The sequence below is a fragment of the Crocodylus porosus genome, unplaced genomic scaffold, assembly GCF_001723895.1.
Source record: "Crocodylus porosus isolate Cpor-Errol unplaced genomic scaffold, CroPor_comp1, whole genome shotgun sequence".
Taxonomy (NCBI): Eukaryota; Metazoa; Chordata; order Crocodylia; family Crocodylidae; genus Crocodylus; species Crocodylus porosus.
In genome coordinates, this window is record NW_017728949.1 from 59,858,596 (window position 1) to 59,884,108 (window position 25,513).

At 47.0% G+C, this 25,513-nt stretch overlaps 1 protein-coding gene across 2 annotated transcripts in view; it reads left to right on the forward strand.

The window, feature by feature from the left end:
- PDIA5 (protein disulfide isomerase family A member 5) overlaps window positions 1-25,513 on the forward strand; it is a 137,097-nt gene that overhangs the window by 102,387 nt on the left and 9,197 nt on the right. For both annotated transcript variants that reach the window (XM_019554365.1, XM_019554366.1), the window contains exon 15: window positions 14,919-14,989. In XM_019554365.1, coding sequence (XP_019409910.1) covers window positions 14,919-14,989 — 71 coding nt within the window. The remainder of the gene's footprint in view (window positions 1-14,918; window positions 14,990-25,513) is intronic.

The following is a 25,513-nucleotide window of genomic DNA, read 5'->3' on the forward strand; positions in this document are numbered from 1 at the left end:
CTCCCCGCCAACAGGCAGGTAGGTTTTCTTTCTTTTTTATCCTAACTGGTCTTTGCGTGGGGGGAGGGGGAGGGGCAGACTGAGACCCCCTGAGTGTGGGAGGGGCAGGGTGCTGCCCTGCTCCCTCCTGCACTGTGGAGATTGACCCCATGACCCAGCCTGCCTGGGGCCCAGTTCGCTGCGGGTGGGAGGGCTGATGGTGGCACCGGGCTCTTCCTGGCGCTCGGGGCAGGATGCGGTGATGGGAGGGGGGCTGCTGCTTGCCCCCGCCAGCACCGCTGCCATCGAACACAGGGAAAAGCCCTGTGCCACCGCCAGCTCCTGCCTGTAGCCAGCCTGGGCTCTCGGACAGCTGCAGTAGGCAGCAGTCAGGCTGCAAACAGCTGCACGGGGCTCCACAACCCTGGCATCGGCTCCATGCCGGCAACTGCACGTGAGCCTCAAAGCAGAGAGTGGGTTTATCCCTGCTGTCTGCTCTGAGGTGTAAGCGCAGTCACCGCCAGCACGGAGCTGATGCTGCGGCTGCGGAGCCCAGTGCAGCTGTTTGCAGCCTGACTGCTGCCTACTGCAGCTGTCCGAGAGCCCAGGCTGGCTACAAACAGCTGCGCTCGGCTCCAGAGCTCCATCATCAGCTCCATGCTGGTGGCAACTGCATACGTGCCTCAGAGCAGAGGGTGGGGATAAACCCGCTCTCTGTCTTGAGGTGCACATGCATTTGCCAGCTTGGGGCTGATGCTGGGGCTGCGGAGCCTGGTGCAGCTGTTTGCAGCCTCCCTGCTGCAGCTGCCCAGGACCCAGGCTGGATACAGGCAGTGCCGGCAGCGGCACAGGGCTTTTCTGGGCCGCGCTGCCTCAGGGTCCCCCCCACTATCTGCTCGGAGCCGCAGGATGCTGGAGCCTGGCACAGCTCCGCTGCAGCCAGCCCAGGCTCTGGGTAGCTGCTGTCAGCCGCAGAGCCCGGGCTGCTTGCAGCAGGGCTTGCAGCCTCCCAGCCACCTGCTGGGAACAGCCCGGGCTCCGTGGCTGGCAGTGGAGAGCCAAGCAGAATGGCTTCACGTGCCATGCTTGTTCCAGGGGTTGCCCACCCCCACCCTACAGACTTAACGTGCTGAGCAAAACGGCCTCACATGCCATGCTTGGCACACGTGCCCCAGGGGTTGCTGACCGCTGCCCTACAGACTTACCTCACCGTGCCACGGACCTGATCTTCTGAGGTCCCTTCCAGCCCTAATATCTATCAAATCTGTGAAATCGCCCCAACTGCTGCTGCAGCGGCCCCAGAAGCAGCCAACACCACCTGCCTGTACCACAGCTGCGGTTGCTACCTGTCCCTGCTCTCTCCCCCCTTCACTCTGTTCAGCCTCCCCCCTTCCCTGTCTCTCTCTCTTTCTCTCTCTCACCCCTTCCTCCTCGCAAAACTATGGCAAAAAAGTTGGCACGCTGCACATTGAGCAACTCTTTAAATTCCCCAGCAATAATTTGGCGCACCACACTTTGCGCAACACTGGGTTCAGCCCTCCTAGCTTTGGCCAACATCGCCTCAAGCCCAGGTACATTCTTGAGCACCCTGGTATAAAAGGTGGCAACCCTACCCACACCAGATCAGACATCTGCCATATCATGGCCTTATATACACAGCCCTTCTTACATCATATGGATACACATTGGTCTGCAGATATAAAATCCCCTGGACAATTGAGTGTTGGGGTACTTCTGAAAATTTTAATAAGTTAGGGGGTACTTGCTACCTAAAAGGTTGAGAAACACTGATCTAGATAGTGTGGGAGTTGAATCCAGTTCCATGTGGATCAGCTGACAAAACCACAAGGAGAGAAATACTGGGTTGGTAGATCCGCTGAAGCCAAGGAGACGTACCAATAAGAGCCTGGTAAGTTCTGGGTCCCGTAAGGAAATAGGAAGTGTGTGGACCAGTGGTCCATCGTTACCAATGGCTAGCTCTTTCACAGGGGGCTTCAAAAAACCCTTCAGCAAGTATTTCTTGGATAAGCTGTTCACAGGAAAAGTGTTTCTAATGGAGACTAGTTGATCCCTTTAATGAAGTATTTGGTTCCACTAAAACATCATCCCCCTTGAGTAGCTATATAAGAGGCTGGGTATGCACAAATCAACATCTTCAGGATTCTTGTAGGAGAGACCCATTTCCCATAATTGTGCATATGGTTACACATTGTCATAAAGTCCACAATATTTACCCCCATCTTCTACGATGAAGTATGCCTTATTTAGCTTTTATTAGTAAGCTGTATTTAAGCATGTGAACAAAATGTACGTTAGTAAATGAGGCCTAAAATATCTATCCAAAATTAAGACGCACACTGCAAAGAATCACTTGAAAAGCTTCGAGTATCACTAGGAAGAATTTGCTGGTTGAACGTAGGAGAAGGAGATCCAGGATCTAGATGTGAGCGCTCGGATAAGGGTTCTTCAAATGCAGCATGTGTGTTTTGCGGTTTTGATTATTTATGTGAGCTGCAGCCAGTTTTCTTCTGTTCGTTAGCGGGGTGTTTGCTATTGATTATCACATCAGTCAGATTCATGCTTATTGCTGTAAATAGTGTTGATGCCAGTGCTCTCCACCGAGTCCGCTAATGGTCTGTTTTTGATAAAGGATGAATCTGAAAAGAGGTCAGGCTGGCTCAGTGTTTGTGTCTGAGGATATTAATTAGCACCGAGAGAACTGCTCTTCACCATTACTCTTAACTCAGAAGTTATGAGTCAGTTTAATGGACTGAACGCAGCCAAGGCGGGAACAGGCAGGGCGCTCTGGGAATACAACTGTGGCATTAAACCTGAAGATAAATTTGTCAGGGTCCCCCTCCCTCGTTCTGTGAGACAGGATTCCCACTTTAAATCTTTAAAAACCTTAAAATGTTACAACCGATTGAATCGTTGGGCGGGAGATTTACCTCTTGCGAAGCTGACCTCTTCATGCACACGACAGGGATGGCTTCAACGGATGATTTAACAAAAGGGCCACTTGAACCAGTTGCCACCAAATATTCCCTCCCACAAAAATACAACTGGCATTGTGCAATGTGGAACCGATGCAGATTTACAGTATTACAGCAATATTTCAAGGGCCTGCTTTTGAGTCAGGCTGGGATTTAACAGGTGTAATTTTGATAGTGCAATTTAATTGTACTCTTTCCCCACCCCCATCTATACCTTCTGACTACCCAGCTGTATCTGCAAATCCAGCATCTATGTGCTGAATGCCTCTCCATTTGCTCTTCCTGCTAAATATGGCCACTGTTAATTGTGCTTACAACGTGAGATGCCAGGTTGAAGCCTGCTTTTTAAGAAATACAGCTGTGAGGAAGCTGTTGACTACTGTGCATGTACATTAGATGACACAGGGAATTGGCAGAAGGCGCATGAAAAATCCCGGAGCTCTAGGTCTGAAATGCCGGCTTTATTCTGAGTGTACCAGCCTTCCCTCCCACTCCCCTCTATTTTTTATAAAAGTAACCCTTGTAGTTGCAAGCTAGAGGCATGCACTGTACACTTTTCTGATTTGCAGGATTACTTGCTGTTTAAGGGTCCAAATTACAGTATCGGCTGAGCACTGATATTGTGCTGTTAGTCAAGACTCAGCCCCAGTTCCTGTTATGGGAAATCTAGCTGAGGAATCCTGCATAAGAGCCTTTCTCCTTCCTTGCTATCCCCAAAAATGTCAGGGGTCCCTACATCTCTGGCCTTCCTACCCCCTCCCCCTCCAAAAAAAAGCTGCTCATGTTAAAGGTAGTGGTTTTAAAAGGCTTTGGTTTTACATAGGACCTTTGCACTCCAGATAACTCGAGTGTTTGACAAAGTAATGAGATAAATACAGTATTCAAGAAGTAAATGCCTAGGCAGAGCTGTAGCCATAGTTACCTGGGCGCTCTTTCACTGCATGTTATACACATCCTTTGGATAAGTGCACTTCAAGGGTTAATGAAATTCTGCATCCAGTAGGTGTGTTGTGCGTACTGAGCTCAGATGAGCTAGGATTTTGGAAAGCACCAGGAGAGGGGTTCTGTGGGAGCGTGGGAGCCAAAGTCTGCTCCCTTGCTGCTAAGATCAGTAATTGGCACTCCGCAAGTACTCTGGGCTGTGCAAACACCTAATGCTGTGGTGCTCAGATGAGCAGTGCGGTGCTGGTCTGGGGGCTGGATCCCACGTGCAGGGTTGGCATGAGGGTGTGATCCTGCTCTCTGACCCAACCCTACGTGCTGGCTCTTGCCACATTCCTAGCCCGGCCACACGCGTTGAATCTGGCGACACGTTTGTAGTGTGCAAAGCCATATCATACAACCCATGGGACTTTCCAGTGTTTTAGATATCAGGCAACAGGGAAGGCATTTAACATTAGCATGGCTCCCTGCTGCCAAATATCCAGAGCCGTGAGGAGCCCCGTGGGTCAAATGTCACACACTCCTGACCTGATGGATCCTCTTGGCATCGCTGTCAAGTAGATGTAATCTTCTCATTACACAGTTCAGAAATGTAGGCAGCATAACTGAGACTTGCCCGCAAGCATGCGATGAGCAGGGATCTGGGTTTTCTGCTTGCCACGGAAAAATGCAAATGTTCTCTTTGCTTGAGAAAAACACAGGAAGCAGCAGGTTTCCCTTTGCAGGCTGGCAGAGCTCCAGCCTGCAAGGGGCTGCTTGGGGTGGGGGGAGCGGGATCCAGGGGGGCACCCTGTGCATGTGTGTACACGCACGTATGCAGGGGTGCAGCCATATGGCCAACCAGCGGTGGAGAGTGGCTCCTCCAGCTGCCTGCAGGTAAATCTATGGGGGGATAGGAGGTGGGAGAGGCATAGGTGACACAAGGGAGTCAGACTGAGGCAGTAGTGGCCACGATGAGGGAGGGAGTAGGGCTGGGGGCACTGCCCAGCTGGGGCCAGGGGGGAGTGAGGGGCACTGGCAGGGCCAGGGGGCTGTGGGTCAGGAGCAAGGGGCACTGGCAGGGCTGGGGCACTGGCACATCAGGGCTGCTCAGCAGCACAAAGCAGCCGGGGGGAGTGGGGAGGGAGACGGCTGCAGCTGGGTCCACACCGTGGTGAGCAAAGGGGGCAGAAGGAGCTCTGATTTTTCCATGATAAAAAAACCCCAAATCAAATGCCAAAGTATACAGGTATTTAGAATTTATTTTATTATGACGATTGAGGCACTAGTAGGCTTCTAAATTGCTTTAAAATTGTAAATATCTCCAGAAAACATTGTATTCAGCTTATATATAAGTGTCATTTCATTTTAGTCACAGAAAAATGTGGATTTGGGATTTGTAACAGGAGAATTTTGGATTTTTATTGGAGAATTTGATTAGACTATTTACAGCTGGTCTAGTGCGGTGGCTTGCAACTGTCCCATTCGGGCTGGCTCCAGCAGATCAGCTCATGTGAGCAAGGAGCCCCTCTCTTCCTCCGTTTTATCCCTCTAGACTTCCCATTATATTGTCGTCTTGTGAGTTCTAGAGAGCGGTTAGATCTAGTGGGGAAACTTCCTCACGTATCACCTCTCATTTCCAGGACACAAAATATTCTTCCTTTCTTTGTTTATTCCTGATGGAAGAGGTGACCCAGAGAGGTGTCGGCATCTCCATCCCTGGAGGTTTTTAAGACCTGGTTAGACAAAGCCCTGGCTGGGATGATGTAGTTGGGGCTGGTCCTGCTTTGAGCACGGGGTTGGACTAGATGTGACCTCCTGAGGGCCCGCCCAACCCTCATTTTGTATGATTTCCTCCTGAATCCCTTGGAGTCAGCATTTGGCATCCTAGTCTCCTTGCTATTGTCCAGCCACCTTTTCTCCTACATTAGCATATCTCCTCAGACTTCAGACGCTGCAGATCTTCCCGCACACCGTACTACAATACTGTATCTTTGGCCCGCACTCCCACTTCTTCCATGTACTGTCAGCGAGCCTTTCCTTCAAGCCTTGGACTGGAATGGAAATCAGCTTTTTTTGTTGTTGTTTTAAAGGGTTGCTAAAAGAAAAGGTCGCATCTCTTGGCAGACAGCGGCGTGTGAGAGCAGTTATTAATGGCTTGTATGTCATCGTTGAGAGCAACGAGGCAAGCCCTGATTGACCTGACGCTTAACTGAAAACCTCCTGACCCTCTCAAATCAAAGGAGGCCCCCCCCACTTCAATTATTAATAATCGTACTTCTCGGGCACAAGTTATGCTGCATGTCAGGTCATATCATAAAGCAAGCATTGGGTCCAGATATTCAATTAAAAGGCCCTGCCGTTCTCCACTGGTGGAACGAAAGCAAATTAACCTTTCAGTAACATCTCCAGATAGCTTTCTCAAAATTACCTATGGTTTCAATAACTTGCGCAGCTGCATGAATTGTGTTGGTTTAAGCACTATCTATTTTTCAGTTCTTATCTTCACAGTGATTGCACTTGGCCTATCTGTCCTTGATTGACCAAGTAATATCCTTGTTTTAATTGCTTGAAATTCTCGACATGGAAGCTGCCTTCCTTTCCTCTCCTGCCTGCCAGCTCCTCTGTTTGTTTTGATAGGTGCATAATGTGCTGCTTTCGCTTCCTAGAGTAGTTGTTTTAAACCTATAATGGAAGGCTGTGTCTCTCCCTGTTGTTCGGAGGGCGATTTACGGAGAACAGGAGACGAGGAGTCAGGGCTCTGGGGCTCCATTCTCTGCTATGCAATTTGTACTGTACAACCCGTCCTGAAAAGCACTCGCAGCTTCCATGTGCTTTGCTACTGAATGCAGTCAGCACTTCCCCAGTGTGGTCAGTACCTACCAGAACTGAACCTGTTGAGCAGGTCACCCTCTCTTTGACTCGGTTGATCTTTGAACCGTATGAAAAAGGGAGAAACCAATGCCTACTGATCAGGGGCAATTTGTGACGACTCGTGTCCATCAAAGCTTTTGGGGATGAGAGGTGCTAAAGGTGGGTGAAGAAGTGAAACCATTTTCTGTTGTATGGAGAAGAGAGTGCAGGTCATTATTGGGATGGCGCTGATGAGTTAAGTTGGCAATCAGTTGCACCCTGAAGCCATCTGCAGCCCTAAGCACACGAAGGTATATTGAAACGGTCCCTTTCAAAATGGTGCATCTTCAATCTATTTACTAAATTGGTCAACTATCAAACTACTTATGGCTTCTGTGTACAGTATTGTATAGTGTGTTGTGTGTGAAAATTATCGTAAACAGCCAGGTTAAATGTATTGGGTCCAGTTTTCAAAGATGCCTAATGCCTGGTCTATACAGTAACTTGCACTTGTATGAGTATTTTGTTTTGGACTCCATAGATTAGAAGATCAAAAGGGACCGTTGTCATCACCTGACCTTGCCTCATGTATACAACAGGCTAGAGCACTTCCACAAACTAATCCTTACTTGAAGTGGAGCATTTCTAACTCTACAATTATCGTCTTTGCCTATTTGGGAAGTGGCACAGTGCTGGCTTTCTTCCACTTTCCTGGAACTTCCCCAGCGTTTTGATGAGTTCTCAAAAATGAATATTAATGGTCCGAATTACTCACTGGTCAGCTTTTTAAAAACCCTTTAACGCAACTTATCTGGACCTATTTCTTGATTTTATAAATGACTAACTTCCATGGCCTCTGTTTAATATCCTACTGATCACTTGGAAGGGAAAGTGCTTTATTCTCCTTTTGTGATATGACTACATTATCCATTTTTTCCTCAAATATAAGGTGGAAATATTTATGCATTACTTTTGCCTTTTCTGTATTAATAGATGACAGTTCTTCCATTACCATCTAGTAATGGATCACTATTAGGATTCCTCTTGCTCCTCATCTATTTAAAACTTGTCCTGATTGTCTTTATCTCTGCTGCCTGTAGATTCCTATTTGTGTGCTTTTGCTTTCCTTATCAGTTTTCTACAATTGTTAATTTCTGATTAATGTTCATTACTGTCAGCTTCACTCTTTTCCCATGTGTTATAGCTAGGATAAACTCCTTTCTGTATGGAAATCAAAATAAAAAGCATATACTGATATAAGCCCATTTGTAGTGATAGAACTGTGTCTACTCTGGAGGGACTGTATCATGTTAACAATGTGGATATAATTAAGGCCATGGATCTTTTGCATTAGGCACAGCCTTAAGTGGCTTAGACTCTTAAGGATAGGAGGAAAAAGACTTAAGCCTTTAGGAATCCAAATCTTTTGAAAATGAGACATGGGTCACTCAGGCGGTTTGGGTAAAATTTTACCCAGATGCATTATAAATTCAATATGGTGAAAGTTAGTCAGGTGGCCAGTATCTGTTTCACACACTACTCTTGGGACCTCTTGATAAGTACCATCTGCTCCCAATAATTTACTGCATCTGAATTTCTAAAAGTTTCTCAAGTTTTTCCTTTTGAGCTTTTGACATCTCTAAAGGACATACTTAGTTAAAAAATCCCTTAATAGGAACATTGTACTCCAGCCAAAACAGGGACAGGATGTTCCTTTGACTTCTTCATTACTTGAAAGTCCTTTTTTTTCCCTAATTAACCCCATCACATTTCTCCTTCGCTATTTTGGCTGCTCTACAATTGCACATGTTATCCTTTATGCCTGATGTGTTAGGACAGATATCTGCAATCATTTGCAACAAACAGGGTGGTCAGTTTGTTTTGTCTTATTTTAATTCTCACCTTTACTTGGTTTTGGTTTTTATTGCCTTTCCTCAATCTGTTCACTATTAAGGTAGGTTCCTTTTACAAAAGGAGTATTTATTAGATCTAGTCAACTTGAAGATATCTCTGCTTATTATTTTGCTTTGCTTGATGATGTGCAATCAGTTGGTGCCATGGTGTTCTGAAACAGCATCCCACTTAATTTGAAATTTTCTCTCTAGCTTGCCATTAGGATGACAGGATTGCCTTGAAATCTTTAAAATATACCTCTCCAAATGGTGCGTCCTGCTTTTGTACCAACCTCCATTGTTCAGGAGTCCCTGATACCCAGTAGTGTGCTCGCAACCTGTGGACCCCTGCATTGCACAAATCTAAATCTGTTCTTTACAGCTTATTTCATAAACACCAAGACAAGATACTCTGAAATGCAGCTCTTAATACAATCAATAGATTTAGCACATGAGGATACCAGGTCAGAAAAATAAAAAGAACTCATCTCAGGATCAATATAGCCATTATTTCCCCAAATTCCTTGACTCTCTGCAGTGTGTCCCACTGGTCAGGCAATTCAAGCCCTTCTGGATGATGTGTGGTGCTGAGGCTGTCCTGGAAATTGCCCTCTTGATGGTTTTAATTCCCCAGTATTCTTATCAGAGGGGGAGATACGGCCTCTTCTTTCACCCTGTGACCCTGTCCAGCCTGTGGTGCTCTCCTGCAGTTGTTCCCAGACCAACTAGTGACTGGAGGGAGCACATCCAAGTGACTTGTACAGCAGCTTCCATTGCAGTGATGGACAATGCCAGGTGCAAACAGGTAGTTCTGCTGTCCTAGAAAGTTTCACTAGTTCAAGGCAGCTGCCTTCTTGGCTGGCCCTCCACAGGATAAACTGAGAGCCTCCAAACATGAAGCATGAGCTGTTGCTGCTTGATCTATAAAGCAAGGCTCTCTAGCTAGGATTGCAGTATCTTTCTATCACCCTTGCAATAGAGGGAAATCAGCTGCATGCTGTTGCACTTTATCTCTTGCATTCCTATCAGTGCATATGATGCCTTCATGGGATTTTGCGTAGGAAAGGAATTCTGGTCAATTATACTGAAAAATGATTAAGGGTTTTCTTTGCCTGGACATTTCTGGATGTGAAATTTGGGACCCTGCACAGTAGCTGGGTTTTCAGAGAACTAAGTGGTCCACACTCTGAGAACCAGGCCTCTATCATTCCTGAAGCTGGACTACCAAGAAAGCAGTTCAGTTCTCAAAGTCTGACCCTGACCTTGGCTACAGCTCCTGAATCCAATTCTGATGCCAGACCGCCTCCCATCCCCTGTCAAATCTAACGTGGACTGCACCCATGTCTCACGTGTCTTACCACTAGGTAATTCCACCCACATCCCAGTTTCCTATATGTCCCTATTTCCACCACCCACATCCCTGTTTCCTGCTTTGACTGCATTGACCTTGTCATAGGAACCGGAACTCTTCCAGACAAACACCTTCATCTTGACTGCAACCCAGAGTGCCCAGATGCTGTGGCCCAGTTTAAGGGCACGTGAACTGATCCCAGTTCTCTCATAAATAACCTTGTGCTGCCAAAATAAAGCTGCGGTCCACCAAGCCAAATGGGGTGAGGGGCAGGGGAACCTCTCCTCCCTAGAACACAATGGGTCTTCTCCTTTGGAAAACGCTCCTGTCGTCTGGCTTTTCCACTGGGGACGGTGGCTAAGATTTTCAAAGTTGCCTGAGAAATTTGGGCTCCCAGGTCTGTACTAAAATTAAAACCCTAGGTGATTGCTAAATGTGTGGGATCGAACCTGGCCACTCGTGACATCTCATCCACGCCTTCAGACGCTAAATGTTTAATCGCTTTCCATTACAGCCCATCTGGAAAATGACTACACACTTTCCTATCTTAACATACAGCGCTTGATCATTTCCTCTTTCTGCATTCTAGTCTCCACAGTAGTGTGAATACTTTAAAGAAAAGTGTGAGAGTGGGTGTGAAGAGGGAGTGGTGGGAATAAGTTTTCCTTCTGTCAAAGTAAAGATTTTGTCCTCTGCTTGTATGTGCATGTGTGTGCACACACTTTAAATAGAAAGCTTGAATTGGGTGACTTCCAGTTTTCGACACTTGGCAAGCCTTTTAAGTTGTAACAGATGATGTTCTGCTGTTCCATATGATGTGCTCTTCCCACATCTCTCTTGATGACTTCTTGAAGCTCCTTAAGGATTCAGCACAAAATTCACATCTGTTCCACAGATAGATGTCCAGAGCTAACGAAAGGCTCATCGGACTTGAAGAGTCGGTGATGCCAAAAGCCATATGGTGGTGTTTTTAGCTTTGTGATCAAAGTGGAGGGACGAGAGCACTCTGGGCCAAAGGTGGTGAGGTGTGAAGTGGTGTAAGCCACACGTTGGCAAATGCAAAAGTAATTTGCAGATTGGAGTGGGATGATAGGCATAAAAGTAAGGAAGCCATGGGTAACCTAGTGAAAGCAATTCTCAGGAGCTGAGGAGCATGTAAGATATAGGTTAAAACTGGGAGGATTAGAGTTTTTACCAGTGACTGTGAATCGTGACATCTGCTGAGTCTCCTCAGCATTGCATTATTGCCTACAAACCCTGAACTTGCTTACAGCACTTGGAAGACCCTAAGCAATAGTCTAGATCAGTAGTTTTTCAACCTTTTTTTTAATTTATGGACTCCTAAAAAATTTCATGTGGAGTTGCTGACCTCTTTGGAAATTTCGAATGGAGGTGTGGGCCCCTTCGAATTGTAAGGGGCGAGTATGTACGTACTTCTCATTGATCCTAGTCCTCTTTCATGGATCCCTTAGACATAGTCGTGAACCCTCAGAGGTCTGTGGACCACAGGTTGAAAACCACTGGTCTAGGTCATATAATACTCTTGTCTAGCCTTCAGAACCCATAAACCTTTGCCTGAACCACATAACCATCTTGATGTCTTGTGTTTAAATATTGCCCTGCAGTACAGGTTAATAATTGCATGGTGGCTATAATTGTTGAATGACTGTTGACACCCGTCCCTGCCCCCCATGAGTATATTAATCTCCTTTTCAACATCTTCACTGCCATCCTGGCAGCATTATTAATTGCCATCTGTTGACCACTATGAAATGCCAGGTTGCATTTGTAATACAAAGTGAGCTGTCTTGTGTCTGAAGGGATGCTCTTGTTATCTCTTGGCTTACCACGGATGTCTTTGACGAGAGGGACCTGTTGTAAACCCAAACTTTCAAAGTTGTTCATGGCTTTAACGGATTGCCATCCTCTGTGGATTGGGCACTAGGGGAATAATGCATCAACCAATGCATTACATGCATTGTGTTGTCTGAAGGAGATTTGCTAACTTGGAGGAAGTCTTTAATTAAAGTTGCATGTTTCCTATGACACTTCTGTTTTCTTTGCATGGGTTACTTAATGAGCTTTTGTAAAATTGAGATTCCAACTCTGGTTGGAAAATGCGCAACCCTCCCTTCTCCCTTACAGTTTCTTTGGGCTAGCGCAAGGGTGTTCAACTGCCAGTCCATGGGCTAAATGTAGCCCATGGAGTCATGACATCCTGCCCATGAGTTTACCCACAGGTCAGAAAATTTGGTGATGGGGAAGTGGTGGCAATTAATACAACCACCCTCCCCAGTTGCCAAATCCCCAGATGCCAAGTCCTGCCTGGCAGGTCAGAGCTGGGCCATGTCCCCTTCCCTTTGTATGGCAGGGTGGGTGCTGGGCTGCACCCCCTTATCCTGCTTGGGGCTGTGTCAACTCCCCACCCCCACACATCGAGATCAAACCCCATTGTCCCTTGGGGCTGGGCCATGTCCCCTCTTCCTGTATGGCTGGATTGGAGCAAGGCCACATCCCTTCCCTCCACCAGCCAGGTTGGGTTGGGGTAGCATGAAGCCCTCTCCCCCCACGGTGAGGCTGGGTTAGGGCCAGGCTGCCCCTGCACCCCTCTGCACAGCCAGGACCACCTGCCAAACCTAGCTCGCAGACAGACCAGGTATTGCCCATCCAACTCGCCACTGGGTTTGCTGATGGGGATCTTTGTCGGGTTAGAAGGACAGAGTTGAGTGCGCTTGCAAAGTGACCTGAGTTATCTGGATGAGCGAGAGCACGCCTCTCATGGGTGCTTGATTCTCTTCTGTTTCTGAAAAGTTATCAGGCATTGGTGCCAACTCCCATTGTATTTGTTTTCAGTAGCACCAACAGACTTATCTGAGCCTAGGCCACTGTTTTACATTGTACAAAGTCTGTTTGGCAGCAGGCCCAGCCCCGAAAACCTTATGTTCAAACCATCTGGCAGAGGGTGGGATGGAAACGAGGCAGAGGGGTAATGTGACTTGTCTTGGTTGCACCGCAGATTGGTGACAGACCAGGGAACCGAACCCAGAATCCTGGGTTCCTTACCTGTGGACCACGCAGGCGCCTTGCGTCCTCGGACTAACACCAGAAATACTTAAGAAAGTACCACGATAGTAGGTATGCTATACTGCTCCTGGAGTGCAGCTGCCCTGTGCCACGTATAAGTTCAGGGCATTAAGGATGGGACTTTTAAAAGTGCCTGAGTGACTTGTATCAAGTCAGCAAGCTACTTTCATTGGTTTTTGCTACTTATTACTGACTTTCCGTGGGATTTGAGCTGCATAAGGCATATATGCATTTTGAGAATCCCATTCTAAAGGAAGAAAGGTCTTTATATTTTGAAAGCAGAGTTTGTATCACAGAAATTGTAATTTGGCCAAAGATTTCAGGGTTAGCAATCTTCCCTTATGAAAAGCATTGCGTGATCTCTGACACCAGCACCTTGGTTTAACATATCGTAGACCTGAAAGACATGCCCCTTCCAGTAGCGGAGCGCCTTTCAACATGGTGCTAGGGCATTTGTTCAGTACTGCCTAAGAAGGAAGACTGCTGCTTATTAACCAATATTTTACAATGATGAATGACAATAAGAGTAACGTTAGCTGCACGGTGTGCTTGTAGGCATCCAGTTGCCTACATGTTGCCCTTTTATTATTTGAAGGCAGAGGCAGGAATGCTTCTCTGTTTAACTTTGCACCTTTATGTTGCAACAACACTTGGTTGACAGAAGTTGGCCAGTTTCCTTGTACTAACTGAAAAAGAAGAGCTTTGACAGCTCGCTTGCAAAAAAAAAAAAAAAAAAATATCTCTCTAAATTCAGTTGGGAAGAAAAAAAATCACTGTATATATTTTAGTTACTTACGTTTGCTTAGGTGTATCTAATGCAGAACAAAATATTTAAAGAGTAGCTCAGATCAGTCATATACATAGCTGCTGACCCGAGAGAGCATAAAATGGAGCGTTGTCTCTAATAAAGAAGGTAGGCTTTACGTTCTTGATGTGATTTCCCAGCCACCTCTAAATTATCTGAGTGAATTTCGTGCCTGTGTAAGTGTGGGGCTAGCTGGCCTTTAGATTGAAGACCACAATGGTACAAACAGGGATTGGTCAGTCTTCCCCACAGTTTTCTCAGGTCTCCTCAGTGCCGGTCCCTTAACCCCCATATTTGTAAGGTTTGTGGTTTCCAACCCTGCCCATCCTTTCAAACTGTGCACTGCCCTTTAATGCATGGATAAATGGGCAATTGTAACCTCAGCTCCAAATTCAGTTCCATTCTCCCCGTGCAAAAGGCCGGTGCAGTGACTTCCTCCTCACTGCAAAGTCGGGCCTGGCTCAGGCAGGTGGTTCTCCAGTGCTGTCAACTATTTGAATATTGAGGGAGACTGGTGTCCCGGGAGCTTCCCTTCCAGTTTCCAACCCTTGAGGCCATCGCTTCTCCCATTCGCGACTGCCCCTTCTCCCATTTGCAAACTCAGGCCATCTGCGAGGCAACTGCAGGAACTGTGAGTGTGGAAATACAATAGTAGGAAAGGAATTAATTTGCATGTAGCTCGCTGTCTAATGCTAGTTAAGTGACAGGCGTGAAAGAGGATACCCCTGTGTCTTGGTCCTCATTCAGAACAGCACTTAAGCACATGCCTGAAATTAAGCGGACGATTAAATCTTATTGGGATCAATGCGACTCAAACTCATGATTAAGTCATCTTCCTGATGACAGCACAGCAGACTGCTAGTATCCCTCTGCTCAGGGTGTGAGAACCTCTCATCTGTAATTCCTTTTAATGCCAATTTTTGTCTGATTCACCTGCAAGCTTGTCTTTGAGTTTTCCCTAATGTCTCTCTTTTTTTTCCCTTTTTTTTAGTACAATGAATTTTACATTTTTTTTTTCTTTTTCTTCCCGTGCCAAACAGGGTGCCCACACTGTAAAAATTCCATCCCACATTTCACAACCGCTGCCGAGCTCTTTAAGGAAGATCGCAAGGTAACCCATTTTTAATAGTTTCTGCAATGTTTAAAACGCCTCTGCCACCATTTCATTTCACAGGTGGGATCCAGTTTGTCTAATGATAAGGCTATCATTGAAAAGCTGAATCGTGTTTTCACCCTAGAGATCATACTTTTTTTATTTTCCTGGCCAACTGGGTTAAAATGTTAACGCTCTTCTGCCTTTAGCTTTTCTTGTTGTTCCCCCTTTTATTTCTTCTGGGGTGAGCTCTTCTCTTTAAAACGTTTCTGTAACTTTTTAAATCTTTAGTTGAGAGAGATTATTTAAAACCCTTTCTCTTTTAAAGCATGGTTAATAATTAATGTGCTGTGTGTGGGGAGAAAGCCTGTATTTTATGCTTTGGGCAGAAACCTGGGGGAGGTTTTTGAAATACCCAGGATGATTTGTGAGTGAGAGTCCTGTTGGCTTTCCATGGGATTTGTGAATTGCACAGGAGCTTTTGAAAAGCCATAAACTGGGAAACTGCAATTTGTTTGTCTCTTCCAGCAAGCTTTCTTCACTTAAACCTTTTGCTTACTCAAGTACGGTACCCTCTGACCTGTGTAAGGGATGGCTTGCCCTGTTGGGCTCTTGCGTATCTCCTTTGCTAATTCATGTGGATGCCCGCCCACCCACCCGCCCCCCCCCTCTAAAATGTGTTTCAGGATACAGTGGGTATGAAAGATGCTATTAAATAAAGCTAAAGCTATTTCTGCATCCTCATTTCTGCTCCCTGATTTCTTTCCAAGCTTTGCAGCTTGGCACCTTCCTTGGTAAAGGAAACGGTGGCTTCAGTTAAGCAGCGTATTTAAGCAGGGCCAGATTAACCCATTGGTGGGCCCTAGGCAAACAAATTCGTGGGCTTGAGCCATCGAGCCCCCTTTCCCCACCCTGGTGCTGCCGTCCGCCCATGCAGAGCCCGTCACATTTCAAAGAGAGGGGTGTGGGGGTGGGAGGCGGGGGGGGAGGGGATGTTGTGCAGGGCTCAAATAAAAGGGCTCAAAATGTGGAGACAGTGGCATGTGCCTAGTTTGCCTATGTGTTAATCCAGCCTGGATTTAAATACATTCCTAACATGAAGCACTTGAGTGAATGGGATTAGTGCTTTTCTAAGCTAATGGCTATAACAGTGGGGGCCACCCTGTGTGTCACAAATTACCCCCACACCTGCCCCAGATGCCCTTCCGCTCCCCTTCGTCTGCCTGATCTGGTGCTCTGCATCCTGGTTTCTATCCTGTGCTCCTTCCTGTTCCTCTGCTTTGTTTCCTGCCCTACCTGCCGCTACGCTGCCGATCCTGTCCCTGAGCTGCCATGCGCCACACGCGCATTGCAGGTAGTTTGTGCTCTGTTGATACCTTTTAGTTTCTAAAAACATTTTAAAAAGTCACTTTTTTTTCTCTTTCTGCCCTCTGCTAGCTCTGAGTTGGGCCTTTCTCAGGTTCCCCACAACTTCAGTCTGCGTAAGCAATATGAAGTCGGCTGTCCCAAACAATGCGAGACTTGCTTATCAGGACTTCGGGCCACATTAGGAAACTTCTGAATCTGAACTCAGTTCAGCATCTGCCTTGGTTAAATAAGAGGCAACTGTGGGAAGGTTTTGCTTCAAAGTACAGTCCAGTGAGTCCTCTGAATAGAAGGGCTCAAAATATGGAGACAGTGTTTGAGTGCAGGTCTTAAATTTGGTGGAGAGTATCTAAAGTTGAAGAAGTGCAGAGGTGTGAAGTGTAATGAGGTAGAACAGAAGGATCCAACTGAGAATACTGAGGCTGGCCTATTTTTCAAAAGGGGGATATGCAGGCAAAACAGCTTTGTTCCCCCAGAGACTTAATCAATCCCTAGGACTTTCCTATCTTGGGAGACCTCTTGACTCCTGCACAGCCCATAGCCTGGCAAGGCGTGCCTTAGGGACTGTTGGCATCCTTGTGGAAAAGACACGGGCCTTCGTCCAGCCGAGAGCGTGAACCTGTGTGTACCTTCAGGCACGAGGAGATGTACATATCACCCCACGTATGTACCCCAGCATACCCCGCTGCCTTGCAGGGCACTATTTCAATGCCACATGTGTCCCTTCATTCCTTGTTGAACTACCCCATAAAATTGAAGAGGGTTTCACCAGTGGAAAGTTACTCCTAGGGTAAGGAGGAAACCCAGAATTTACTGGAAAATGGGTAACTTGCCTTTTGTATTTTTTCTTTTTTTAAAAACTCATTATTCCATGTGATTCTGTAGCAGGAAGGTCTTCTTTATTCAGTGCTAAACACAGAGCCATTCAAATTATCATTATCTATTACTTTATATTGGATTCTTTAATAAGGAAAGGCCCCTTGGCTTCTGTAGCATTTAAAAACTTTTAATTAAAAAAGAAAAATTCCAGGCCTTATGCTCACCAAAAAAAAAAAATCTTTCAGCGAGAACTGAGGAGGCGTTCCTGAGTTTCGGAAGAAAGGGTTTGAAAATGGCCAGCTCATGAAATGGGGCATTGACTCTGAAGGCTTACAATAGCCGGCTGCAGGCCTTTTCTTTCCTTTTCCAGAGAGACGGCACTTGGTTTTACGTGCGGGTTTCCATCATGTACACCCATGCGGCGATAGTCTGTGCCTGCAAAATGGTGTGGCTGGGACGTCAAAATTTAGTATCAACTGTTATCAGTGGCAGGAGAAAATATTTTGGGGGGGGCTGCGCAGTGCAGGATGCACCCGCCTGACCCCCGCCCCTCTCATCCCGCAGGGGGGCACTGATGCTGTATGTATGGCGGTGCGGGAGTGCACGGCAGGGGCACTGTCGCAAAATTAGTTTCGGGGGAAAGGCGAAGCCGCGTTAGCCCTGGCCTTCCACCACCTATGTCAGCTGTCAGGTTGTTGTTAGCTGTCACTGCTGACAGCTTTAGCTGAAGTATCTCATGAATGTGTTGTGTCCTGCAGCCTTGGCCCGCTGTCACAGTTGTGGAAGAGGCTGAGCAGGGCTCCGGCACAGGCTGAGGCTCCTACGCTTCCAGCTGTTGCGGTGCATGTGGAGGAGGCCTGGTAAGAGTGAGCCAGTGAGGAGGACAGAGGTGTAAAGGGGGTGAGCAGGCTCCTGAGCATCCCCTAGTCAGAGAAGCTCTTGGAAAGCTCATCCTCAAACCACTTCTGCAAGACTCCTCTCTCCGCTGGTGCAAGTCATTTCTCATGTCTCGGTAGCAGGCAAAATATCTTATCCAGGTACTGAAGAGGATTAAGTATAGACCAGGCGCTTTCTTGTTCCCAGCTGGGGAGCTGTGCTGTGGCCTTTACGTGGGGCTGCCAGAAGAGAGCCCAGGGCCTTTCCACGCACCGACAACCCTGGCTGGAGACTCTTTAAGCGACCTTCCAGCTTGCCAGCGGATGCTCAGGACGTGCAAGCCCACTAAGAAACAGAGCAGCCCCCTTGGCACAATTTTTGATATTTGTACAAGATTCATTGGAGTTGCTTATACATGTGAACAGGATTTTCCTTTACTGTTATGTATCAATACAAATCAGAAGACCTCCAGCAGCTAATAGTCAGTTTACACAGGATCTGTAGGAGCGATGCTGACAGCAGAGAACCCTGTTCTTTTTCTGATGAATCGGTGCCCTGGTAATTGTTTGCAAACTCTCCATTTGCTATTGAAACCAGTGAGGCCATATGAAACGCCCACAGTGGCATTGAGGCAGAAACTTTTATAGTAACCCCAAACTGCATGGCCCCAGAGCACAATGATGCCATTGGGCCCTAAAATGCATTAAGGAGACGTGGAAGTTAACATGTGGAGATCGGTCACGTAATTGCTCTGCATTTAATTTAAAATGCACGCCATCACTTTAAAAAACAAAAAACCAAGCCATCTAGATTCCTTAAATGCGGTGGTGTTAGTGCTGTGTGTCCCGGTAACTGATAGGTAATCTTCCCTTTCACGTTAAGAATAGCAGCTGAGTCATGGCTAACCCCAGTAGGCTGTACTGGAGTTCTTATATATAACAGGTAACATAAATAAAAGACTGTACAGTAATCATAGGGAAGGGTATGTGTGTCTAACTCATGTGCTTTTAAGTCACTTTGGCAACAACAGACTATTTTTTTTTGTATAGTAAGAGATTTGTCATCTGCAGCTGACTACTCTCTAAAGCAGATGCTTAGTGCCATTCTTTTTTTATGCTGAAATTTTATCCCTGTTTTAATATAAAAAAGGCTGCCCTATATCATTCCGTCCTTGAATCAATAGTCAGTTCGTTATTCACTTCCATTTTCATAACAAAAGTCAATATTAGCTCCTGTGGAGATTTATTTCCTTGAATCAATAAACCGGTGTGTGGCGGTACATATTTTAACAGGAGACCAACTAGTATTGCAGAAGATATTTTTTACTACATTATCCTGTGATTGCTGGGAGACAGACTGGTAAAATGAAAGGGGTTTAAGAGGAGAAAGCAGGAGCTCCTGCCACCTGAAAAGCAGGAAGATTTGAGCCCGTCACAAGCCCGTTTATTTTATTTGCCACCTCCCCCTAGCATAGACAAGTCTGTGTTGCAGTCCTGTTGGAAGCTGGTTCACCCCAGGAAACCAGTGATGCTACAGAGCAATGGCTGAAATGCTGAAAGTGTTTCTTTTCATCTTTGCATGCTACACTCCCATGGGGAAGCCTGCTAACATGCCTGTTTTACAGCTGGGGACTGGAGGCAAGCAGACTAATGGTTAGATTTTTTTAAAGAAAGTTCAGCTTCCAGTTAGGCACCCAAGTAAAAACCTCGATTGCTTTTTTCAGGGGAGGCTTTTTGTTTTTTTAATCAAGCTTGGCACTTAGCAGCTCCCATTGAAAGCAAGCACTCTTGAAATTCAGGCCACTTAACGGAAGGGCTTAAATGAAAATCTGGTCCTTAGTGACTTGCCCAAAGTTATGTGACCGGTCTGAGATTTGATCTTTCAAGGTCTGGTCCGGCATCTAACATGAAACTACCCTTTCCACTGATGCCTTAAAGATGCACAGTTCTGGCACAGAAAGAAGAATTTATCCCCCAAAAGACATGACTTCTTTGAGAATTATATCAGCTGTAGCAGCCTAATCTGCTGTGTTCTTGAAACCTCTTTGGGGGAAAGAAAAATATGTACTTGCTGACATCTGGCATCTGTGAAAACGGGCCTTAGTTGGTCTGGTTGCAAGCAGGGCTAGGGTTTGGAGACTTGAGGGTAAGTTTGGGATTCAGCAGTACTGATGTCCAGTGTCTCGCAGATGTGAGGCTCCAAATGTCCATCTCGTGAAAAGAGTCAGTCTCTGGCTGCAGTATTTACTAAGTTTTGGTGAAGAAAACGTGAATGGAAAAGTTGTCCATCCCTTTTCTATCAGCTTGATGCATGAGGTTTGTTTTACTGCATCAGACCCAGAAATGAAGAGCAGGACCTCTGTCGCATGTATAGGTGAGCTCAGGTTTGAAGATTTTAATTGAAAGACCCTTCTTCCTCTAACACTTTGAAGTGGTCCTAGATTAGATCGGGCATGTCCAACTCATTTGGCCCCATGGGCTGAGCCTGGACCATGGGGCTTTTTGAGGGCCAGACAATGCACCTCCGGTGGTGGGACAGCAGCTCCTTGGCACAGCTTTAGACCCCAGAGTGTGAATGCTGCCACTGCTCTCTCATCTCCTCCTCCTCCCCGTCACCTTAACCCCTGCTACCAGTTTTAGTCCCCAGTGGCAACTGAAGACCCTGAATTTGGTGGTGGACAAAGGAATAAAGGATAAGCGGTGTTCACCCTCAGGGGAGCAATTTAATTACTTGTGGGCTGCACACAGCCTGCAAACTGCCAGCTGTGGATTGGATAGCTGGGGACTGGAGGATATTAGTATTTGGTCTTTAACTTGTATGAAAATGGACCCCAACATTTATGTTCCAGCAGTTTACACATATGCAGGCCTCCATGAATTTTGGGAACCGTCAAGAGTCAAAGGTCCTGTTGAGCCGGGTGTCAGTTTCTGCAGCACAGCATTGAGGTGTTTAGCGCCGTATCCAGATGGCTTTGACTCTGTAGCCTAAAGGAGCCAGTAACAGCTGGGTTGACTAAGGGCAGACTTCATCGCATGTCTGGAGCGAGGCTTGAACTCACGGTTCTGGAGCGGTAGCAAAATACTGCTGATGTACATGTCTACTGTAATTTATGGTTGGCATCTCCGGGTATTCAGAACACATCTGTTTCTAGCTTCTGACAAAGTAGGTTATTGTTCGTGCCTCTCTGAACCAGCTGGTCCATAAGGATTTGTTTGGGATGGTTTGGATGGGCCACTCTGCCCTTTCTGGGAATTAGCTGGTTGAGTAGCTTTTGTATCTACTTGTTACCAGGTATACATACATTAGAAAGGTGTCCAATAGACAGACAACTCATAGAAACATAGAAAAGTAGGGTCGGAAGGGACTGCTAGAGGTTATCCAGCCTTCTTCCTGAGGCAGGATCTTCCATATCCAAACCATCCCAAGCAGATCCTTGCCTAACTTATTCCTATGGCAATCCATAATGCTTTGGACCTTTTTTATGCAAAGCTATATAAGGATCAATTCATTGGACTTAATTCAGTTCAGCCATGCCTACAAAAGGAAAAGGATAGCTGCTTGCCTAGCACCACGTGGTAGCTCTGCCTGACTCCCTTTGAGCACACGCTCATTTTAAGGCATGTTTGCACCTGCTTCATTGTAGCCAGCACAGTCCCAGTGATGATGTTGGCTAGACAAGCCTCTTGTAGGCATTTGTGAATGTCACAAACATAGTTGCTGTAAGGCCGGGGTGTCAAACTCATCCAGCCTCGCTGGGTCAGACGGCAGGCCAGATTGGGACCGACCCCCTGTGCTGTTTGCAGCCTGCGTGACACTGGGTCCGGCCCACGCACCACATGCAGCATGGGGAGCTGGGGCCAGGGCCAGCACATGCCCTGGGTGGGGTTAGGCCATGTTTGGACTCGTAGACCATATGTTTGACATCCCTACTATAAAGGTTTTATTTTATTTTAAATTAATTTCCCTAAAGATTTGCGTATGCTGATCATGGTAAAGTGAGTAGATTAAAAAAAATTAAATGTCAAGTCTAAAAACAGTTATCACTTTCAAACACACCCCGGCTTCTCCTTTGAAAAATTGCTGTATAGTTCTTTATTTTTAGCGCATTATGGCTGGTCAAATTTATCTGAATTTGCACATTAGGACATGATGCCTTGTCTTAAAACCAGTTTCCCTTTTGCATTGGATAAATGGGTACCCAAGACAGGAAAGCAAGTGTGGTGTTTCTTGGGCCCATGGATAACTTTGTTGTATGTCCTGTGCTTTAACTCCCTGGCATGTTAGTTATATTGTAAATAGCAGGGTAGATTTTACTAGGCAGCGCACATAGCCATTGCTAATGTAGTAATTCTGGCGAGCTGTCACGCAACTCTTGTGTGATAGTTAATTTTTTAGGATTGTTTCTGAGAACAGTGTTCTCCAGAAGTCTCCAGCTAGCTTGTGGCGCTATTTTAGAATCACAGTGTCATGATTTTTTGCTGACTAAGTTTCCAGCCTGATAGACTTTTTTGCATCATTGCCAAAGAAATTAAGGAGGAAGTTTCCTTGTAACGTACCCACTGTAACTATAACCCAAAGGAAAACCGGCTAAGTGAAAATACTGTCAATTTTTATAGACAATTCAGCATGGATTCACCAGGAGCAAGTCATGCCTGATCAACCTGATTGCCTTCTGTGATGAGGTGACCGGCTCTGGATGCAGGGAGGCTGGTGGAGGTGATGTACTGGTCGATTTAAGCAAGGCTTTTGATATGGTCTCCCACAACGTTCTCCCAGGCAACATAAGGAAGTCCAGACTGGATGAATGGTCTATAAGGTGGATAGAAAACTGGATGGAGCATCGGGCTCAAGAGGGTCATAATCAATGGCTCGATGTCTAGTTGGCAGCCAGTATCAAGTGGATGCCCCAGGGGTTGGTCCTGGGGCCAGCTTTGTTCAATATCTTCATCAACGAACTGGAAGGTGGGATGGAGTGCACCCTCAGCGAGTTTGCAGATGACACCAAGCTGGGGGTGTAGTAGATATGCTGGAAGGTAGGGCTAGGGTTCAGAGTGACCTAGACAAATTGGAGGATTGGGCCAAAAGGCATCTCATGAGGTTCAACAAGGACAAGTACGAAGTCCTGCATTTAGGATGGAAAAATCCCATGCACTGGTACAGGCGGGGGCTGACTGGCTGGGCAGAAGCTCTGCAGAAAAGGACCTGGGGGTAACAGTGGACAAGGAGCTGGATATGAGCCAGTAGTGTGCTCTTGTTGTCAAGAAGGCTAATGGTATCCTGGGCTGCATGGGTAGGAGTTTTCCCAGCAGATTAGGGGAAGTGATTATTTCTCCCTTTTCAGCACTGGTGAGGCCACATCTGGAGTCCTGTGTCCAGTTTTGGGCCCCCCACTACAGGCAGGATATGGACAAATTGGAAAGAGTCCAGCAGAGGGCAACAGTAATGATTTGGGAGCTGGGGCACATGACTCATGGGGAGAGGCTGAGGGAACTGGGCTCGTTTAGTCTGCAGAAGAGAAGAGTGATGGGGGAGTTAATAGCAGCCTTCAACTCCCTGCAGGGGGGTTTGAAAGAGGATGAAGCTGGCCCGTTCTCAGTGGTGGCAGATGACAGGACAAGGAGCAATGGGCTCAAGTTGCAGCAAGGGAAGTTGAGGTTAAATATTAGGAACAATTTTCTAGGAGGGTAGTAAAGCAGTGGAGCAGGTTACCCAGGGAGGTGGTGGCATCTCCCTCCTTGGAGGCTTTTAAGACCCAGGTAGACGAAGCTTTGGCTAGGATGATGTAGTTGCTTTGTTGTAGATGCTTTGAGCAGGGGGTTGGACTAGATGCGACCTCCTGAGGTCCCTTCCAACCCTCATTTTTCTATAATTTGTCTGATTTCCACCTGAATCCCTTGGAGTCGGCATTATCCTCCTTGCTATTACCCATCCACCTTTTCTCCTACATTAGTATATCTCCTCAGACTTCAAACACTGCGGATATTCCCGCAGACCATGCTATGATTTTTGTGTGATATTTTTTATTGAACCAACCCTACAGTTGGAAGAGATGTTAGACAAACTTTCAGTCATTGTGCCCTCCTTCAGGTCTGAGGATGTCCAACAGCCCCTCCAACTATGCAATTGGCACAGTAAAGGCAGAAACCTCATCTCTTGTCCATTTCCTGGACCGACATGGTACAGCGGCAGCCCGCAGCAAGTTCATGTTCAGTCAAGGACACTCGCTGTCTTTCACTCTCCGGGTGTACTTGGAATTCAAGGCACAAGTCTGAAGCTGCCGGGACTAGGCTAAGGGAGGCTCATGCCCAGCAGCCTGATTAAGTGGGTCAACTGAGCCCATTGAACCAACCAGTGCCAGCTTGGCTTAGCCTGCAGGGGCAAGACTAATTGAGGCTTCGAACCCGCAGCCGGAGTAACTGAACCTAACAAACTAACTAGCTCCGGCTGAGCCCTAGCCCCTTCCTTCTGGGTGGTTCCAGGTCTGCTCTTAAGGAATCCCTCCAGCGCCTAAGCCTTGCTGCAAAACTTACTGGTCTCTGGTCTTTATGTAGCTCCTGTCCCAGTAACTCCTCTGGCACCCTGATTCCTAATTAGTCTCAGTGTTGAACATCATAGTTTCATAGCTGGTCGGGTCAGAAGGGACCTGAGCAGACCATCAAGTCCGACCCCCTGCTGTGGGCAGGAATGAATGCTGGGGTCAAACGACCCCAGCAAGGTGATTATCCAGCCTCCTTTTGAAGACCCCAAGGGTAGGAGCCAGCACCACTTCCCTTGGAAGTTGGTTCCAGATCCTAGCCGTCCTGACAGTGAAGTAGCGCCTCCTGATATCCAGCCTAAATCTACTCTCCGTCAACTTGTGGCCATCATTCCTTGTTATTCCCAGTAGTGCTTGGGGGGAACAGGGACTCTCCCATTGCCTGCTGGTCTCCCTTGGCCAGTTTGTAGACGGCCACCAGATCCCTCCTCGGCCTTCTCTTGTGGAGGCAGAACAGGTTCAGGTCCCGTTGCCTCTCCTCGTAGGGCCTGCCCTGCTGCCCCCGATCATGCGAGCAGCCTCCTCTGGACCCTCTCCATGCTGTCCTCATCCCTCCTGAAGTGCGGCGCCCAGAACTGGATGCAGTACTCCAGCTGTGGCCTGACCAGTGCCGCATAGAGGGGGAGGATCACCTCCTTGGCCCTGCTCGAGATGCATCTGTGGATGCACGACAAGGTGCGGTTGGCCCTGCCAACTGTGACCTTGCATTGTCAGCCCATGTTCATCTTGGAGTCAATAATGACCTCACGATCCCTTTCTGCTCCGTGCTCTCAAGAAGGGAGTTTCCCCATCTTAGAAGTGTGCTGCTGGCTAATACTGCCCACGTGCAGCACCCTGCACTTGTCAGTGTTTAAACGCATCCTGTTTTTGTTAGCCCACCCCTGTAACCTATCCAGGTCTTGCTGCAGTCTTTCCCTCCCTACTAGCGTGCTCACCTCACCCCAAAT